Genomic DNA, 18,700 nt, shown 5'->3' on the forward strand with positions numbered 1-18,700 from the left:
AACAAAGGTAAAAAATATATTGTTTTAGATATAAAAAAAGAGAACCTAAGAAAAATTCAATAAGATGTTGCTTTAGGTATTAAAAAAAGACAACTGCAAATAAACTTATTAGATAAGTGTTACTTTAGGTCTATAAAAATGGCAACTTAAAAAATTATGGATAAATTTTGTTTTAGATATATAAAGAAGACAACTTAAAAAAAATATCTGAACAAGTGTTGTTTTAGGTATATGAAAAAACAATCAGAAAAAGCTTATACTAGTGTTGCTTTTGGTATATGAAAATGCAACTTAAAAAAATCTGGACAAGTATTGTTTTATGTATTAGAAAATACAACTCGTAGAAAGTGTTGCATAAAATCTTATCTAAAGTATTGTGTTTGGGTCTCTTAAGACAACTCTTTCGTAGAGTTGTTCTTTTTTTTTTTTGGTAGAAAAGGCAACGTTTTTTAAAGGTTGCCATAAAAAGAATTCTCTCTGATACACAAAAACGTTGTCTTAGACCAAATATAACGGGCGTATAACTAACTCCCCAAAAAATATTCCGTATTGTCAAAAAGTATTACTTTTGATCAAAGACAACACTTTTTCGTATTATAAACAACGTTTTTAAAGGATTGTCTTAGTTTAAATTTATTGTAGTGAATTATACTATTTTATTTTGTTAGTTGATTTTTAAGTTCTTGCTTATAGGCAGCACTCAAGTGGTAATTTATATGCTGCATCTGGTTGGGTTTAAATTTGGACCAATGCACCAAATATTAAAATATATATATATATATATATATATATATATATATATATATATATATATATATATATATATATATATATATATATATATATATATTATACAGGTGAATATATAACATAAATATGTTGTAATACTTAAAATTAGAAATAATAAAATCTATCTAACAAAAAAAATCTTGCTTAGAGGTTATGGTGAGGTAACACCTACTTGCTTAATTAGATGAGAAATATTGAAAATAGAAATGGAAAATAAAAAAAGTAAAATACACATCTAAATATGCCCTTATTTTACATAATCTGGTAAACATATTCCACACTCTCACCTAGGATTTCATCTAAATACTCTCTCTCTCTCTCTCTCACACATACACATTTTTGAGAATCACACTTTTTAATTTGTTACCGAATACATCTTTTTTTAAACATGACTAGTCCGAAAGAAAGGGAAAAGTCAATGAGTCATTCTCCTTTATTTTCCTTCAATTCACACTATTGGATTATATCATCAACTTTTGAAAAGGACCTCCAACGAAAGATTAACGACACAATAATGATTAATTAATTATATAAGGTGGCTGCAACGATAGACAGTGGAGAAGGTGCAGGTATCCTTCCTACATGGAAAGAGTTATAAACTTATAACATGTCAAGTGGTAGAAATTAAATTATTGGATATTGCTAATTCATCAACTCACAATTATTCTACGTTAAATATTTGCTATTTTGTCCTTTTCAAGATTAAATTTTGAATTTGTACAAAATTTCTTAATTGTAAAGTCAAATAAATTATAAGAAATGAATTTCATAGTGAAAAATCATCAAAATCTCTTTTTGCTTTAATTAGTTTTTAACGACGGAATAAAATATCAAATTCATCTAACCTTTTATATATTAGACAAATTACGAAATAAAATATAAGACAAAGTAATATTTTACCTTGTAAATTTTTAGATAATTTATCCCTCGAACATATTATTTAAAAAAAAAAACTAAAGAATAATTTGTCATTTGCTAAAACATATTAGAGGCTATTTTTTTTTTATAATTTATTTGAAACTAATTCATCTAATAATATTTCAAAAATCAGAAATCGGTTTCTTATTTTTTTTATTAGATACTAATAATTTGTATAGAACAAATATCATTAATTATAACCTAATTTGGAGTTTCACACTAAGAAAAATAAACCATATTTAAATTACAGAAAGCTCTGCATACAAGCGCTAACGACTTGTATGCTTTACAAGTTAGTTAACGCCCTAAAACCTAAAATGCGCTCCAATGGCTACGTCGTATACACGCGCTATATATGACTACCAAATTTAAAAGATTTGTTTCCTTCTTTGTTTTTCTTATTTGCAGATTTGCTCGTTTTTCTTCTCGCGAAGCTCCCCTGGTTTCTTCGATTGTTCTTTTTTCCTCCTTTCTCACTCGTTTTTTCTTCGTCATTTACGTTAGTTCCTCTCTCTGTAACTCCAGCTTCGTTTTCTATTTGATTTTTTGTTTTCTGAAATCAAAGTTTGAACTCATTTTGAAGATAATGAATGATTCAACCTCAGATTGTCAGCTGAATCCAGGCGAAGTGGATTATAAATTTGAATCTAATGAAGTTCCTGAGGTTTGATTTACATAGGATGACTATGAATTTTGTTGCAGTAATTTGTATAGCATTGTGTAGGTGAATAATTCGTGAACATTGACTATCAAACTAACGCATGAAGATAAATCTGTGGATTGAATGTAATGTATTAGTTTTGATTAATTTTTTGGAATTTATAGCAGACGATCAGGTGTAGATCAGAACTTTTTTGGGTGTATTTTTGAGGGAAGTGTGGGTGTATTTACAGTTTACTGGTTTTTCTATTATTTTAACTCAGTTGTTGTGGTTCGGGTGTATTATATCAGACATGATTGGGTGTGTTTCTAGTTCTTGACATGGTGTATTCTGCAGCCTGTGAATTTACAGTTTATGGCTTTTATTGTCATTTTAGTTGAGTTGTTGCGGTTCGGGTGTATTATATCAGACATGATTGGGTGTATTTATAGTTTTTGACATGGTGTATTCTGCAGCCTCTCTCTGTTGTTGATGACCAGTTTGTTCCGAAGGTTGGAATGACCTTTACCACCCTTGAAGATACTGAAAAATTTTACAGGAACTACGCCAAGGCTGCAGGTTTCTCTACAAGAGTTCGGAGCACAAATAGGAAGGGAAACGAGATTAAGAATCAATTGATTACATGTAGCAGAGAGGAAAAATGGAAATCTAAAATATCTCCGACCGAGAAGACCAATCCGACAGCCGGTTTAAACTGTCCTGCAAGAATTTATATACACACATTGAAGGATGTCGGTGCTTGGATCATTTCAAAGGTTGTGCTGGATCATTCACACCCCTGCTGTCCAAGTAAAGCAGAGATGCTCAAACAGCACAGGGAACTAAGCATGTCCATTCGTCGTACAATAGAGAATAACGAGGAGGCCGGTATCAGACCAAGCAAAACTTACCAATCATTTGTTGCGGCTGCCAGGGGTCACCGCGAGTTAAATTTTATCGAAAAGGACGCGAGGAATTACATTAACAGGGAAGTGCGGAATGTTTCCGAACAAGAAGATGCAAAGAAATTCGGGAAATATTTGTTAAGAATGAAAGAGAAGAATTAGAATTTCTTTTTTGAGCTTGAACTCGAGGAGGATCAATCGATTAAGCTGGCTTTTTGGGCCGATGCAAGAAGTAGAGCTGCCTTTGAGTATTTCGGAGACGTCATTTCATTTGACACCACCTACAATACAAACAGGTAACAAACTGTCCCTGTTTATGATGCTAAATTAATGTATTTTTATGAATCCGCAACAGAGGTGTATATTGGTTGTTTTTTGGGTGTATACGAAACATTTGTTGGGTGTTTGCATTCTGCACTATGGTAATTTGTTTCAGGTATAATTTGGTCTGTGGTTCTTTTGTCGGGGTGAATCACCACGGTCAGTCAACACTTCTCGGATGCTCTTTGATAAAAAACGAAGAAATTGAATCATTCAAATGGTTATTTCAATGTTGGCTTCGTTGCATGGGAGGAAACGCTCCGAAAGGGTTTCTCACTGATCAATGCGCATCAATGAAAAGGGCTTTAGAGGCCTGTATGCCAACAACAATTCACCGTTGGTGTATTTGGCACATCATGAAGAAGATTCCAAGCAAATTAAACGGGTACAAGGGACATGCAGATATTGAACAAGAAATGAGCCAAGTTGTTTGGAACTCTCATAGCAAAGACTCATTCGATAGGAATTGGAATGATTTTCTGCTGAATTTTGGTCTTGTGGACAACAAGTGGATTTCAGGTAATGTTTTTTTAAAATCTGCAGCAGAGGTGTAAATTGCATGTTTTATCGGGTGTATTTATAGTCTGTGTTTGGGTGTATTCTGCAGATCTGTATGAAGACCGTCATATATGGGTTCCTATCTATCTGGATCACCACTTCTGGGCAGGGATGAGAAGCACACAAAGGAGCGAGAGCATGCATTCATTTTTTAACAAGTTTATCACCCAGAACAGCTCGCTTATTCAGTTCGTCAAACAATACGATAATTGCCTCGGAAGCAGGGAGCAAGCAGAGAGAGAATCAGATGCTGCATATTTTCATACAGTCATACCGTGTGCAACCAAATCCTCCATTGAAGCTCAGTTTCAAGATGTGTACACTCATCAAAAGTTTAGGGAAGTCCAAGCGCAATTCAGAGGAAAGGCGAATTGCATCACCAGATTAACGAATTCCGCTCTAGGCTATTCAGTATACGAAGTCAGAGAACAAGTTTCCAGCTCAATATTCAACAAGTTTGTGGTTACTTACGACTCAGTTGCAGCCGAGGTAAAATGCCAATGCTTAATATTCGAGTCGAGAGGGATACTGTGTCGTCACGCACTAAGCGTGTTAAGCTTTGAACAAATAAGCCAAGTGTCACCTAGATATATACTGGAACGATGGAGCAAGAAGATAAAGAGGCGACACACACACATCAAGAGCAGCCACGATGAGCCACTGATGGAGCCAAGAAGCAAGAGGTTTGACTGTAATTCTGCACCGTGCCTACGATAACGTCATGGCTGAGATGGAATCATTAAAAGCCAAAAGGAAGGGGACATCTTCTTTATCCCACGAAGACGCCAACTTGGAATCCGTTAACGAGCTTCAAAGCCCGCCAAGAATTCGAACAAGAGGACGTCCAAAAAATAGGCTAGGTTCAAAGTTGGACAAACAGATTGCAAATGCCATAAAGAAGAAGAAAACGAAAGTTTTAAGCGAGGTAAAAGTAATGTTCTTTAAATTTGTGGTGATTGAGTTTATTTTTCTCGTTAATAGTTTAGCTAATATGTGAGTTTGTTATATTCAGATAAACCTGTTTGATGCTGCATCAGTGGTGCATTCAAATTCCAGCCAATATCAAGAACATGTTATGAATTATCAGTTCAGGGTACCAGCAGCAGGGGATAACTCTTTGGATGTATAGTTTTACAGAATATGGGTGTAAAAGCACTGTTCTTTTGGGTGTATTTTTGTGATTTTTATTGTGATTCACATTTTAAATATAGATACATATATATAATATTAGGGTTTAGGGTTTTAGGGTTTACAGGTTAGGGGTAAGGGTTTAGGTTTTAAGTGTTTAGGGTTCAGGGTTTTAGTCTCAAAGCATCAGAGGGGTAGATTTCAGGGTGTATATTCAACTTTATTTGGGTGTAAAAAATCGCAGGTTATGGGTGTATATTTGATTTGATGTTTTTCTTCATATTTTAGTACCTGTAATTCATACATTTTGAATACAGCACAGACAGTTTGGGTGTATATTTTAAGCAATCTTGGGTGTATATTAAACTTTCGTTGGGTGTAAAAGTTTATAATTTGTGTTTAGATCTGCCTTGATGTTTTCCTTCATATTTTACCACCTGTAATACAGAGCTTTTGAATACAGCACAAACAGTTTAACAGCACAGACAGTTTAACTATGGAAAAAAATTTCATTGAATAGAAGTTGTTTATAAATGGCAAATTTTTATAGCATTTGTTCAATTTACAAACTAGCTAGCAGTTGGATTACTCAGTTTCTATATCAGTAGAATTTATCTGACAAAACAGACTCAATAATACGGAGGATGGCTTCGACAGTCTTATTGCATTACTCGCTCTAATTGCTTGATCTCTCTCTTTATTCATTTCACTGAATAGTATCCGCGAAGCATATTCCACTCTATAGTGGTCCACCTCGTCCTACAATTAAAAAGTATATTCTGTTTAAACAGCAATATTAATTCAGTAAAGTAATACAGAGTTATATAGTTTTAAAGACAGTTACCTGTTTCCAATTATCCCATTCATACTTTCCCTTTTAATGTTTTTCGGCTCAATTAACTCAAGCCACTTCATAACGTAAATAGCGCAGTCATAGCTGAAAACGAAGAAAATAAATTACAAATCTCATTTAGGAAAGTTTAATGTTCAGAGTCACAAATTTATACCTTGATTTTTGGCCTGATATATTAACGTATGATACTTTAATTTCCTTCTCCTTCTCGTCTTTCTTCAGAGGTTCCCCGCCGGCATATGCTCTCATTCTTGAAATTACATATCCCTTAAATACCAAAACAAATCAGTAATACACCCGAATGAAATACACCCAAAGGAGAACATACTTACACCCAAAGCAAAATATACATACACCTTATATTGAATTGAAATACACCTATCTATTAAAGTAAAGAACATAGAGCCAACTTACAGTGAATTTATTAAGCTGCTTTCTCTCATCGCTTGAAGCTTTCTTGTGTAGCGGGTCAAGTATATAAAATCTCTGCTTTGTTGTATCAATCACCCATAATCACCAATGGCCCGAGTAGCAAACAGGTGCAAAAATCTGAAGGATTGCCACATTTCAACAGTGTGTTATTTTATTTGGCATATAAGTAAAGAACAGTACTAACAAATTTTACAAATGAAAATTTACATATAGATGCAAAGTTAATTTTTTTGCATCTATGAAGGGAATAAAACTTGGGTAGTCTTCCACCCTGAATTCTTTATTGGTTTTAGGTGGTATGAATTCCCCGTTTGGGTGCTTCGAAATGGCCATGTTCTGCAACAATTATGAAACAACAAATGAAATACTGAAAATACACCCAAGTGAATACTTTAAATAAACCCAAATGACTACACAACTTATACCTAATTGAACGTAAAAAATACACCCAAATGAATATAGAAAATACACCTAAAATTCGTAGAAGTAACACTTACCACAATATCAGGGAGGAGACAGTATACTTGTTCTTGAAACCTTCTATCATTTTTCTGGTTGAGGATGAGGCACATGGCAGATACAATTTAAAAATATATGCCGAAATCAATTTACATTAATAAACATTACAGTTAACTTTGGTGTAAAAACATTAATGTTATTCTAATATTACCTCATCTTCTATATAACTTCCCGCCTAGAGTGATGCAAGGTGCATTCTTGTCAAAATGTATTTATCTTGGGAAATCAGAGTGCACACGTTGTCATACTCTTTAGTTTTGCCATCTGCGTATGTCTTCACTCGCGTCCCCCAGATGTAGCACTTCTCTTTCATATCATCCGTATTCTGATTTTTTCCGGCAGGAGTTTCAAACTTCCCAGAACTTTCTCCGCCAGTCTCCTTTTGAATTTGTGGACTTTTACTTTCTTCTTTCGCCGCACTGCTTGCTATTTTTTGTACCAAATCCTCTAATTGTTCTAGCAAATTTGCAGCTTCTGGAGATTTTGCCATTTTTGCCTCCTGTGTTGACGCTCCCTCCTGTGTTGTTGCATTTTCTTGGCTTGAATCAGTGAGGGCAAGGCTGAATGATGGCAACGGATCTGTTCTAGGAACATACGATGCTGTCCGTGCCATCATCATCAGCGCAACAGCGTCTTCTGGGGCTGGATAACTGTGTGATCATGTATGACGTATTATAAGAATAAGAATATATGGATGATAAGCAAAGATTGATTTTACTCTGATGAACTTACATTTTAGATGGAGCTAGGGGAAGCGTGGGTGTGCTTTCCTCAAGTTGTTGGGGGGGATTCAGGAGTGCTGCACGGTTACACAAAATTAATCATGGCGTAAAAAAAAGTATTCAGGAACAATATACACCCAAACTGTTACCAAATATACACCCGAACTGTAACGCAATATACACCCAAACTCTAAACAAATATACACCCAATACTATTTCTTACGTTTTTGTAGTTCCTTCAATTTGTAGCAGAGGGGTTGGTTCAAAATCTGTCTCAGGTGTTTCTTCAAATTCCGGCACAGTGGTTGTTTGGGACACTGGCACAAAAACTTGAATCGGAAGTCTAAACAAGAAGAAAAATGAAAGGTTAACAACGCCTTTGAAAATAATAAGGTTATAAGGTTGAAATATTCTTGAAAAACTCACATTGCAAGCCCTTCCGACGGTGTCTCTTCCCTCACAACCATCATATTCGAATCAGCCGGCTCACTGGCTGACTGTTGAACCGGACTCAACCTAAAATACACCCAAAGAAAGTAAAAAAATACATCCGAACAATTCAAAAGAAAGACAGGCTTTGTTTTTTGAGAACTTACATACTTGCAGTTTTTGCTTTTTTTTTCTTGAATAAAATAATAAAGGACTTTTTTTCTAAAAAAAATATATACAGAATTAGAAGTAGAAGGTAATAAAAGAACAAAAGTAACGGTTATTTGAAAGAGAAATTACATGCTCTCTGCCGGCTTATTTACACTACTTTGTTCTGTGCGTCCTTGAGAGGAAGGATCATCACTTTCCAAGTTCACATCCGGTATTCTAAACAGATTTCATGTTATTCAGACAAAATATGATACAGGTAAATCATGATAACAAGATTTTATTAAATAAAGCTTCTTACGTTTCAGAGGAGACATAGCGACCTTCTGTCGATCGCAGGTCAGCTTCGTTCTCCCTGCGAAACAATAAACAATTATTAGCAAAGAAAATACACTAAAATCTAAAATATACACCCCAACAAGACATACCCTCTGCAGCAGATTTTTCATCGTTTTCCCTTAACAATTCATCTAGATATTCATTTCCTATTTCATATCTCTCACTACATTCATAAAAGAAGATGTTAACAAAAATAATTATGATGATAGACGGTAATATAGCTTACGAGGTATTGTACCCATCATAGTATTGATCTTCTTCAGAAGATGAATGCTCAACAACAACCTTTTTCTTTTTGGATTGTGTTCTGGGTGGAAAAAACGAGTATGAATCAGAAATAAAAAATTAATTTTATCACAGAATATTATCCAAAGAAGTGCTTATTTTTTTGGTGTTCTTTGTGTCTTTTTCTTTTTTTTTTTTTGCTTCTTCACCGGTGATGATTCTTCGCTTCTATAAGTTAATAAGAGACACTTTAGTTAATATACGAAATCTTGATAATGAAGCCAAAAGAAAGGAGTAATAATTTCAGAACATTACTCATCAGTTGATTCAGATTCTGAATCAGAATCTGAATCCTCTTGACTCTTCTTTTTTTTTTTTTGGAGTCCATTCTTGAAGGCAAACAATCATTATTTAGAACATACTAAAGATATAAAATACACCCAAATGAATGCAAAAGATACAACCAACTGAATGGACAATATATACCCAACACAACAAACGAAATACACCCAACTTAATAAACAACATACACCAACTTGATAAACAAAATACACCCAAATGGTTCCACAAAATACACCCAACTCGACAAAGAAAATACACCCAAGTATGGTACTTACTTTTTTCCTTTTTTGCTGGGTTGTTTTCTTGGTGAATCCTCTGAGTCTTCTTGAGTCTCAGACTCAGAGGTAGAACTGTCACTATCAGTTGTTTCTGTCTCCGAAGACGATGTTGAACTTGCCTTCCTTTTTTTTTTTTTTTGATTTCTTGTTTTTTTTTTTCTTTTTTCTCTATTTTTTTCATTATCTCTCTTGTTTGTGCCATCTTTACAATCCCCTGAAACATTAGATATTTTAGTTAGCAGCATTCAGGTAAATAAAATACACCCAACATATTATGTTCACTTACCAAAATTTTTTCTGTTTCTGCACTCATTCTTTCGACCAACTGCTCCTTACTCCAGTTGGCAATCCAGGGTTTTGGCGGTCTTTCAGCCCTCTTCTTGCCTTTGTTTTTAGAAAGATGAAAGTAAATTATCATTAGGGCAAAGAGGCAGCCATCAATTGCCTTCTTCTTTTTCTCCTTGTAGTCGGTTATGCCCTTGACGATAAAGCTCAAAACATGCCCTCCCCAGTTTCGCTCCGTTATGCTGTCCATCTCAAAAATTGGGGTCAGGTGCACAGGCGGGATTTTGTTTATTGTCGTTGGTAAAAGGAACGCCATCTGTATATAGAGGATGAAAATCCTCTTGAACATTAGGCGTTCCTCTTCGTTACCCACGCCAATATCCATCATCTCATCTGTAAGACTTTTGAGGGTCTTACCCTGGAATCTTCTAAAAATTTCTTTGTCATCCTCAGAAAGTTTCTTATAATCGACTTTTTGAGGAAATAGATCTCCTACAAAAAGGAAAACAACAAAGTATCAAAATCGGTTCAAATACACCCAAGCATCAACTTAAATACACCAAAGCATCAGTTAATATACACCTATAATTTTTAGCGAGTTACCTTTTGCATTGATGCCAAGCGCATGACCTGTTTTTCTTGGTGTTATTTTAAAAGAACCGTATCCGGTTTCCAGTCTGTTCTCCCCTAGTTTGAAGTTGTTAGCCAGCTCCCTTCACACTTGGTGATGCACCCTTAGTGGTGGGATGTGCATCAAGCCACCGAATCCCAAATCCCTCATAATCGTTTTCTTCTCCTCACTCATGTTTCTGAATTTATCACTTAAGAGATGTGTTGCACACTTAAGGTCTTTGGTTTGCTGTAAACAAAAATAAAATTATAGTCAGATATATTTCTATTATATAAAACTGATTTCATGTAAGACATATATTTGTTCTTACATTTCTTCCAGGTTGGTTTCTCGCTGCCATTTTCTCTGAAATGAAAAATACGCCCAAAGATATCAGTAAGATACACCCATATATATGAGTCAGATACACCCATAGATAACAGTAAGATACACCCATAGATATGATTCAGATACACCCATATATATCAGTCAGGTATCACTCAAACATGCATCAATATTCAAAGTCAAGCAACATTACAAGGTCAAGCAATATACATCCATGGACAAGCAAATATAAGCAACTACTGACTATTACCGTATATCAGTTCAGAAATATACACCCAACATTTTATGCCATATACACCCAACAAATTACTCCATATACACCCACCAAACTACGGAATATACCCCCAAAAATCAGTTACCAGAAGAACTAGAACAATAAGAACAATAACACCTAGAAGAACGAAGAAGAACAGTATAACATAGAACCAAGAATAACAGTAAAACCTAGAACATTATAAACTGTAAAATGAGACGTAGAGCAAGAAGAACAGTAAAACGTACAACAACGTAGAAGAACAGTAAAACCTAGTTCGAAATCTGGAAAATATACAGGAATGGTAATGTAACGTACCTTGAGTATTATAGCTTTGTTTTCTCTGGAGATTCTTGATCGAAAGTTTTATGGTGTGTTGATGGAGTTTTCGAATGTTAGCGACGAGTTGTATATCTTGAGTTTCGAATGTTGCTCGAAAATGGAAGGGTTGCGTTTTCTCTGAATGACTTTGAGAAGGGGAAGAAGTGGAAGAGTCTGCCATTAAGGGGCGGTTTACGTGAAACATAACCGTTTGAGTGGAGCGCGTGTAAATGACGCTCTATTCAATGCTCTTCACTGCGCGTGTAAAAGGATTCTGGGCTGGTAGCTTGGATAACTTGTAAGGCTTTTTTGCTTGTATGTGTAGCAGGCCCGTTTAAATTAATACTTGTTTGTGAGATAATATTTCATTTCTGAAAAGAAATTACAACCGGTCAAATTAAACAAGCAAACAGAAAGGTGAGAATACAATCAAATTTCTTACCAAAAAATTTAGGTACACAACCTTAGAACAAGTCTTTTCCAGCAGCAACAATTGCAATTTATTGATATTATTCCATATACTTGATTGAAATATACATCAATTAGCACCTATAACAGCAAGCACAGCATACAAATACAATGAAAAATCACAATCAACTATTTGAGCTTTGGATGATTACCTTGTGCTTTTCACTTCTAGTCTTCATCTTCCATGATTCTCTTGGATCTCTGCTCTCTTGATGATCCTGCCTCCACATTTGAATATATCCATCGGACGCCACACTCTTTTATCATTGCTTCCTCTTTGTTTGGTAGCCTAGCAACCAACTTAACTGTCATCTTTGCATTAAAATGGGACTTCTTTTCAGTATTAGCTTCTCTTCCTTTAACTGTTTCCATTATCTGCTTTGAACATTCTTCATCATACCATAACAACACATGATCCTGCATAACATTCAGCTGGTATCCAATGGTCATATCGCAGTCCCATTCGACAATGGCGGAACTTGCTACATGGATACTTTCTCCCCAGCTTGTTTCCAAGTAACATTCGCACTCAAAGTTAATAACAAGTTCATCAGTGCTGCATGATTGTGCTCCAGAAAGAACCAAGAAGAAAATGAACCCACACAAATTGGAGCTTGGAGGCACTTTAGTACTAAATGAAGATTGAGCAGAGTAGTCATGGAAAAACTCTTGAAGTATGCTACCTCTTATAGGAAAGAAATAACAGATCTTCCCAAAATTAATCACATTATGATCTTCATTCTCTCGTTGTTCTTCCGAGACTTCTGATTCGCTTGTTAGTATTGTTTCCATCCAACATTTTGTCCTAGCAATAGCATCTTTCAGAATGGCATTGCATGAATTTTCATCCAAATTCATGCAGTCCAGGAATATGAAAGTACCTGCATGTTGTTTGGGTGTTTCACTTTCCAAACTCAATATTGTCTTCAAAGATTTACAATCCCATACCTTAAGACATTCAACAGAAGGTGGAAACACTGGTATAAATTGCAGCATTTCACAGTGACAAACTTTAAGAACTTTGAGTTGTGGAAGAAACTTAATGCTTTCAGGTAAGCCTATGACATTGGTTTTATGAAAGCTTAGTTTCACTAATGATGATAACAAAGAGATGTTGTCAGGGAGTTCGGTTAAGCTATGGCAATTATCAAATTTGAGAAGCTTTACATGTTTGAATACAGGGCAGGGTAGTACTGAATGCAGAGTGGCGACCGCGTCTTGCTCGTGTTCACTGATGTCAGAAAGCATGATTTGATTAGCAAAATTTGCAGAAAGTTTTGCAAGATTCTTGCTAATTGGAAAAGAGAAGTTTACAAGGTGTTTAAGATGCAGAATTGATGGTGGAAGTTCTTTCAAAGGAGTTGATCTCAAATGCAAATGAATTTTGGAATCTTGATGCAGAATTGGGACTGAGAACTCTTGGAGATTAGGGCAGTTATAGGCAACCACTGTATGAAGAGAAGGTGAACAATTGCTACTGCATAGGCTCTTGAGTTCTTTGCATCCATACACAGCTAAAAACTCAAGCTTCTCAAGAGAGAAAATAGAAGGGTGAACATGAGTCAAGCTTTCACAGAAATTGAACCATACTTCTTTTAAATTTGAGGTGGCTGAGAAATTTGGACACTCTATCAAGCGCTTGGAGCCTCGAAGGTTGATTATCTCTAAACTTGGTAAATTCTGTAACAATATATATACATACATACATTTAAGGTTTAGGATTTAACACTTAAAATTCTGTCAAAGACAAACAAATATATACATACATGGTGTTATATCATGCATACCTGTACTCCATCCCAAAGTTTTTCGACATTGCTGTCTGGCATGGAAATCTCAACCAAGTTTTTAGGCCAACCAATGGATGGTAAAGATTTCAATGGATATCCATCCCACTGAATATATCTCAAGCTATTAGGTAACTCAAGATTTGTTGGAAGATACAAATTATTGTTGGTTCTCCTTCTCCCATGACCAATGCTATCAGCAAAGGCAAGTAACCTTAGATTTGGCATCTTTCTGAATGCATTGGAGCTTATATGTAGATCTGTGGTTTGAGTCATGTCCAAGAATATGCTTTCAATTGCATCAGTCCCCTGGACAAATAAATACATCAATCAATGTTAGTGTAATATTCAATAAGCTATATTTCATATATGTTTTTGTAAACAATACAAAGAATCATTTTCTCTTACTTTATCATTCTTCAGTATGTCACAAACTTCATCAGGGTTCCACAATCTACTTTGTCCCCCAGGAATTTTAGCAGACTCTTCACAAACAATTTCTTGACCCATCTCTTGTATCAAGTCATGCATTTGTATTCTCTTCATTTTGGTTATTGTTATCAGAGCCTTGTCTAAAAGGTTTCTTATCCCTATATTTGCATGGAAACCACAGGCATTCAATATCATTATTACTTTATATTTTTCTTCCCCTTTGAAGAAACATGCAATGTCTAGAAATATATTCTTTTCTGCATCATCCAATTCATCAAAGCTCAATCTCAACACCTTGTGAACATTTGCATCAGGAGTTCCTTTCAATTTTGTTAGGGCACTATCCCAATCATCTTCACTTTTGGAACGAAGAAACGATCCCAAAACCTTTAGAGCTAAAGGGTTGCCTTTGGCGTAAGCAACTGCTCTCTTCGATAGCTCCTGGAATCCATTCTCAGGTGGATGGATCTGGTTAAAGGCATTCAAGCTAAAGAGTTTAAGGGAGTTATGATAGTTCATTTCCTTGACTTCAAGAATTTGGTCAACGGCTCTACATGTAAGGACATGCCTATCTCGAGTTGTCACAATGACTCTGCTACCAACTCCTAGATAATCGTTTCCTACTCCGAGCAAATTATCAAGAAGATCAGAACTATTCACATCATCTAGAACAATAAGAGCTTTCTTGTGCCTCAATCTACTCATAATATTAGAGGATATGATTGTGGGAGTATCAATATGAATATCTTCTTGTAGTAACTCACAAAGAAGCTTATTGAATATGTATTTGAATCCATGCTTTGATGATTCTTCTCTTACATTTGCCAAGAAACAATTGACTTCATATTTGGGAGAGAACTCTTCAAATATAGCAGCAGCAATGGTTGTCTTACCTATACCACCCATGCCCCAGACTCCAATTACTTGAACTTCTTTTGGTTGGGTTCTCAATAAAGATTCAATATGTGCATAGTTTTGGTCCTTCACAAAAGAGTTTTCGGTTTCATTTGTATTATCGAGATTCAATTTCTGCAGATCCATTTGGAGTGTGCTTTCATATTTTCAAGTAAACAAAGAAGTCAAATGAGGTTTGAGTCAGTCCTTCCGTGTGTAACAATGTAAGTAAACAGAAAATATGATTACTAACAAAATACAAAACATATATCAGTCAAAAAAAAATGTGGCTTTATATTATAATATTAACTATTAACGAAAGATCTAACTAATCAAGAGTGCCCTCAATTAACATATACTTTCCATATAGGGGCGTTCATGGATCGGATCGTATCCGCAGATCCGCGGTAAATATCCGCATCCGATCCGAAAATTGCGGATATGATCCGATCCATAAATTGATCGGATCGGATCCATCGGATCCATCGGATCCGATCCGATCCGCACCCTTTGCGGATCGGATTGCGGATATCTGCTCTACATCCACGGATCTGCAGATCCGCACTATAATAATTAAAAAAATAAACAAACATATATATGTTTGGTATTATATTTACTTGTTTGTATGTTTTAGTTAGTAATTATTATTCATATATTGTATTATTTTATTTTTGTTATTTAGAGAGAATTTGATTAAAAATATTTTAGAAATAAATAAGTTTAAAAGTATGAAATAAATATTTTTATCGAATTTTTTTACATAGAAATATGATTAAAAAGAGAAGGTTTAATAATGCGGATATATCCGATATCCGATCCGATCCGATCCGATGAAAATTGTGCGGATCGGATAGAATTTTTTGCCATATCCGATCCGATCCAATCCGCGGACACCCCTATTTCCATATATAAAAGGATGTATCTAGTCAGAAGAGTAGTTTTACTTTGATGCAAGAGCAAGAGTAAGAGCAAATGGTGGTTGTGTAGCAATATACGGTTGTTAAAAAGATTACAAAATCAATTAAGAAAAAGTCACATGACCTTTTTACTTTTTATTTTGGTCATTCATGTGAAGTGTTAAAATAGCATGAGTTTACTTCTCCCTTTCTTTTATAAGATTGATAACTTGTCTCAAATAATAAGAAAAATCAATATGCATACCTGAGAGATTAACTTGTCCAAATTAAAAGGCACACTAGTGTTCTGACATCATGATCAATTCAAGTACCTCATGGAACCCAGAATACCTCATTTTGATTACAATTCTGACTTCATTACATATCATCTCCATAATAACCACCTTAAATTGAAAAATAACAGATTCTGTTTTCTATTCTACATAGATCGAACTAGTCAATTATAACAGAATAAGAATGAAATCTAAACTCATTCAACTTGAATATCAAATTAATAATCACTCTCAATCTCAAATACCACAGAGTTTCAGGGAAAACTTCAGCAATTCAGATATATAGTCCATAAAATAGTGAAGTAGATGTAAGAGTTGAACAACCTACCTTGGATTTTGCTTCACACTGTTCTCACTTTTTCTGCGGTTTTTAGTGTCTCTGAATGGAAGAAGGCTAAGCTTTATATAATCTCTTCTTGGCTAATATTTTATTTACATGATACATCAAGCAAGCGTTTTTTTTTTTTTTTTTTTTCTAATATTAAGAAGCATATGAATTACCACCTGAACCAACGCCTAAACTGCAGTAAACGTCTTAGTTCTCAACTTTTCATATGTTTCTATACTTTGGGCTAAGAATTTAACAAAAGAAAAAAAAAAGCCGAATGACACTAGCAATGCTAGGCAACCATAATGATGTATGTAATGACGTTAGACATGATTTTTCTTTTTTGACAAAAATATACATATTAAAAAATGTGCATTCTATGGTGTAGAAATAAAATTATTTCTACATGTGTAGAAGGATAGGTGTCAATGTATTAGTAGTTCACGTCGATGGTTATTGGATAGGAAAGAATTAATTAGAGTACACAATTGTTAATTCATTGGATCCACAAAAAAAAATAGAGTGTGTGACATTATATATGTGCCGTAGAGACAACTTATTAGGTTTTTTTATTTTAATAAATTGAATAAATATTTTATTTATTAAAATAAATAATTTAAAAAATTATTACCATGTAAACGAGATATATGTATTTATAAATATAAAAATATATTTTATAAAAATAATAAAAAATATTAATAATTTAAATTAGGTCAAATTCTTAAAAATAGAACATTTTAATTAATATGGAAGGTGGACGATCTTAAATGTACTACTTATATCCACTGACGTTTTATATTAGAATTTACACTAAATCAATTCAAATAATAACAAGGCGGGATTCGAACCCCCAACACTTGCTTAAGCAAACTAGTGAGCTAACCACTAGACCAAGTTCATTAATTAGTTAGTTAAAACTGCATATTTCTTCTATTATTTTGAAATTGCTCATCTTTTCTATTATTTGAAACTGCTTATCTTTCTTATTATTTGAAATACTCTATTTTTAAGAATTTGATTTAATTTAAATTATTAATATTTTTTATTATTTTCAAAAATTATATTTTTATATTTACAAATACACATATCTCGTTTACAGTAAGGAGATATATGAAAATTGAAAAAATACACATATCTCGATACGGATAAAATTATCTCGTTTACAGTATAAACAAGATAAGCGATGCTGATGTATTTTCTTAATAATTTTTAAAATTATTTATTTTAGAAAATAAAATATTTATTTAATTTATTAAAATAAAAAATTTTCACATATTATTTGATTTATTGTTAATAAATATGTGTATGACTAATCAAATTAGAATTAAGTCCATTAGATGAAACAATTTAAAAAAAATATATTTTTTTAATATTAACCAAAATATTTTTCATAGAATTTAAAAAAGAAAAAATATAGAGACTAACTTAATTTCACTCTTAAAATTATTACTATTAAAAACGAAAGAATGTATAATTTAAGTAATAGGTAATTACTATTCAATTATCGTAGTTAACAAATTTAATTAGTTTTTATAATTATATGTCCTAAATATATTACAAATTATTTTTATATTTTTAATATTTTACATGTTTTAATTTATAAATTGAATTGATAATTTACTATTATTAAAGGTATCCCATTTTTTAGAAGAAAATATTTAACTTTGAACAAAAACTAAATTAGAACGATATAAAATGTTTTAGACAAAAATAAAATATTTCAAATATTAAGGATAAAATTAGAACTTAGTTCAAATATTATGGACCAAAACAATATTTTTTCAATCGTAAATTGTTATTTATTTTTAAATATTTAATAATAGGGTAAAATATACTTTTGTCCTTAATGTCTGTAATTTTTTTTAAACTATTTCTAATTTTTTATTTTATTTAATTTTATCTTTAACGTTTTCGATTTATTCAATTATAATTGAAAAAATATTTTATTTTTGTCTAAAACATTTTATATCGTTCTAATTTAGTCTTTTGTTCAAAGTTAAATATTTTCTTCTAAAAAAATGGGATATCTTTAATAATAGTAAATTGTCAATTCAATTTATAAATTAAAACATGTAAAATATTAAAAATATAAAAATAATTATTAATATATTTAGGACATATAATTATAAAAACAATAAATTTGTTAACCACGATAAATGAATAGTAATTACCTATTACTTAAATTATACATTCTTTCATTTTTAATAGTAATAATTTTAAGA

General features: G+C 33.1%; 2 protein-coding genes across 11 annotated transcripts; both read right to left on the bottom strand.

Annotated features, from left to right (window-relative positions):
- Nucleotides 1-5,748: 5,748 nt before the first annotated feature.
- LOC140182110 (uncharacterized) lies at nucleotides 5,749-10,167 on the bottom strand. The gene is made up of 15 exons (XM_072228220.1): nucleotides 10,012-10,167; nucleotides 9,853-9,880; nucleotides 9,564-9,780; nucleotides 8,948-9,028; nucleotides 8,684-8,737; nucleotides 8,515-8,601; nucleotides 8,212-8,301; nucleotides 8,009-8,128; nucleotides 7,796-7,862; nucleotides 7,215-7,713; nucleotides 7,042-7,095; nucleotides 6,527-6,880; nucleotides 6,267-6,379; nucleotides 6,104-6,196; nucleotides 5,749-6,018 (listed from the first exon to the last, which is right to left on the bottom strand). Exons 1-9 carry the CDS (start codon nucleotides 10,165-10,167, stop codon nucleotides 7,835-7,837), a joined length of 861 nt encoding a protein of 286 aa, XP_072084321.1. The 3' UTR covers nucleotides 5,749-6,018; nucleotides 6,104-6,196; nucleotides 6,267-6,379; nucleotides 6,527-6,880; nucleotides 7,042-7,095; nucleotides 7,215-7,713; nucleotides 7,796-7,834.
- A 317-nt stretch (nucleotides 10,168-10,484) lies between these two features.
- Nucleotides 10,485-16,735, bottom strand: LOC112776065 (disease resistance-like protein DSC1). Of its 10 annotated transcripts, none has more exons than XM_072227524.1 (9): nucleotides 16,479-16,704; nucleotides 16,123-16,291; nucleotides 14,044-15,118; nucleotides 13,636-13,944; nucleotides 12,001-13,528; nucleotides 11,823-11,901; nucleotides 11,378-11,751; nucleotides 10,793-10,827; nucleotides 10,485-10,710 (listed from the first exon to the last, which is right to left on the bottom strand). In XM_072227524.1, the coding sequence occupies exons 3-5, from the start codon at nucleotides 15,106-15,108 to the stop codon at nucleotides 12,017-12,019; spliced, it is 2,886 nt and encodes a 961-aa protein (XP_072083625.1). In that variant the 5' UTR covers nucleotides 15,109-15,118; nucleotides 16,123-16,291; nucleotides 16,479-16,704; the 3' UTR covers nucleotides 10,485-10,710; nucleotides 10,793-10,827; nucleotides 11,378-11,751; nucleotides 11,823-11,901; nucleotides 12,001-12,016. The 10 variants fall into 10 exon arrangements, with proteins under 10 accessions (XP_072083625.1, XP_072083622.1, XP_072083617.1 ...); XM_072227521.1 differs by having other exon boundaries at nucleotides 11,844-11,901; nucleotides 16,123-16,296; nucleotides 16,479-16,681; XM_072227516.1 differs by having other exon boundaries at nucleotides 11,844-11,901; nucleotides 16,123-16,735.
- Between the last annotated feature and the right edge of the window lie 1,965 nt (nucleotides 16,736-18,700).

The sequence above is a fragment of the Arachis hypogaea genome, chromosome 19 (genome assembly GCF_003086295.3).
Source record: "Arachis hypogaea cultivar Tifrunner chromosome 19, arahy.Tifrunner.gnm2.J5K5, whole genome shotgun sequence".
Lineage (NCBI taxonomy): Eukaryota > Viridiplantae > Streptophyta > Magnoliopsida > Fabales > Fabaceae > Arachis > Arachis hypogaea.